Raw genomic sequence first — 1,237 nt, forward strand, 5'->3', positions numbered from 1 at the left:
TCTCAAAAGGTTTTTCAAAGTGTTTCAAGCTAAGGTTCAAAAGGGGTGGAACACATGGTTCTCTTTACTTTGGGCAAAAATTTGGCTAAATAAGGGCTTCCAAAGATGGCCTTGATCATATGCATAAGCATGTAATTCAATCAATCATAAAGACTCAGGCAATATCATTCATGTTTTCAAATGAATAGCAAATATATCAACAAACACTCTGGAGCTCAATACCTCACACAACTATGCTCACTCAACATCTCAACTTTCAATCATACACCCTACTTAGCATCATAACCACAATCATAACTCATTATGCATTTGTTCACACAGCTTGTGAACAATTCACCTGCAAATAAGCATGTAAAGCAATCTCAATCATCATCCACATCAGGCATCATCAAGCACACTCATCATGCAATAAAACAAGTCAAACCATAATCAGAAAAGGTGTTCAGGCAAGTATAGACATACCTACACTACTCAACAAAATTCATCCTAATCTAGAAGTTCAAAATGCAACTGAAAAAGAAAGATAAAACTTGGGTTGCCTCCCAGTAAGCGCTTGTTTAACGTCACGAGCCTGACCCAGTAACCTTACGGGTCCACCAACTTCATTACCATGGAAAGTTGTTCTACTTCTCCTCCCAAGTAATGCTTGAGTCTTTGGTCATTCACCACCCAACTGTTCTGAGGATCATTATTAGCAGGATTCACCAATTCAACTGCTCCATTAGGGTATACATGCTTTATTACAAAAGGCCCTGTCCATTTTGACTTCAACTTTCCAAGAAATAACTTCAGCCTTGAATTGAATAATAGCACCTGTTGCCCAGGGTTAAAAGCTCTCTTTATTAATTTCCTGTCATGATAAAATTTTACCTTTTCCTTATAACTCCTAGATGAATCATATGCATGTAACCGCATCTCTGCAAGCTCCAACAATTGACTTCTACGTTTGCTCTGAGTTTCATGAGGATCAAAATTTAAAAATTTCAAAGCCCACAAAACTTTATGCTCCATCTCCACTGGTAAGTGACATGCTTTCTCATATATCAACTGAAAAGGTGACAAGCCCATAGAAGTCTTCATAGCCATCCTGTATGCCCAAAGAGCATCATCTAATTTATGCGACCAATCTCTCCTTGAGAAAGCAACTGCCTTTTCTAAAATTCTCTTGATCTCTGATGAGTGGTTATTTCTTGAACTATATTTAGTTTATTGCACTTAAATAAACCAGGGAATTGTG

At 37.5% G+C, this 1,237-nt stretch overlaps 1 protein-coding gene across 1 annotated transcript; it reads right to left on the reverse strand.

Annotated features, from left to right (window-relative positions):
- Positions 1-585: 585 nt before the first annotated feature.
- On the reverse strand, positions 586-1,086 carry LOC106753266. Its single transcript, XM_014635053.1, has one exon. It carries the CDS (start codon positions 1,084-1,086, stop codon positions 586-588), a length of 501 nt encoding a protein of 166 aa, XP_014490539.1.
- Positions 1,087-1,237: the final 151 nt, after the last annotated feature.

Source organism: Vigna radiata, unplaced genomic scaffold (assembly GCF_000741045.1).
Source record: "Vigna radiata var. radiata cultivar VC1973A unplaced genomic scaffold, Vradiata_ver6 scaffold_227, whole genome shotgun sequence".
In the NCBI taxonomy this organism is placed as follows: Eukaryota; Viridiplantae; Streptophyta; class Magnoliopsida; order Fabales; family Fabaceae; genus Vigna; species Vigna radiata.

Bases quoted from the DNA above. Each gene is read 5' to 3' on its own strand.
- LOC106753266 (XM_014635053.1), bottom strand. From the start codon at position 1,086: ATGGCTATGAAGACTTCTATGGGCTTGTCACCTTTTCAGTTGATATAT.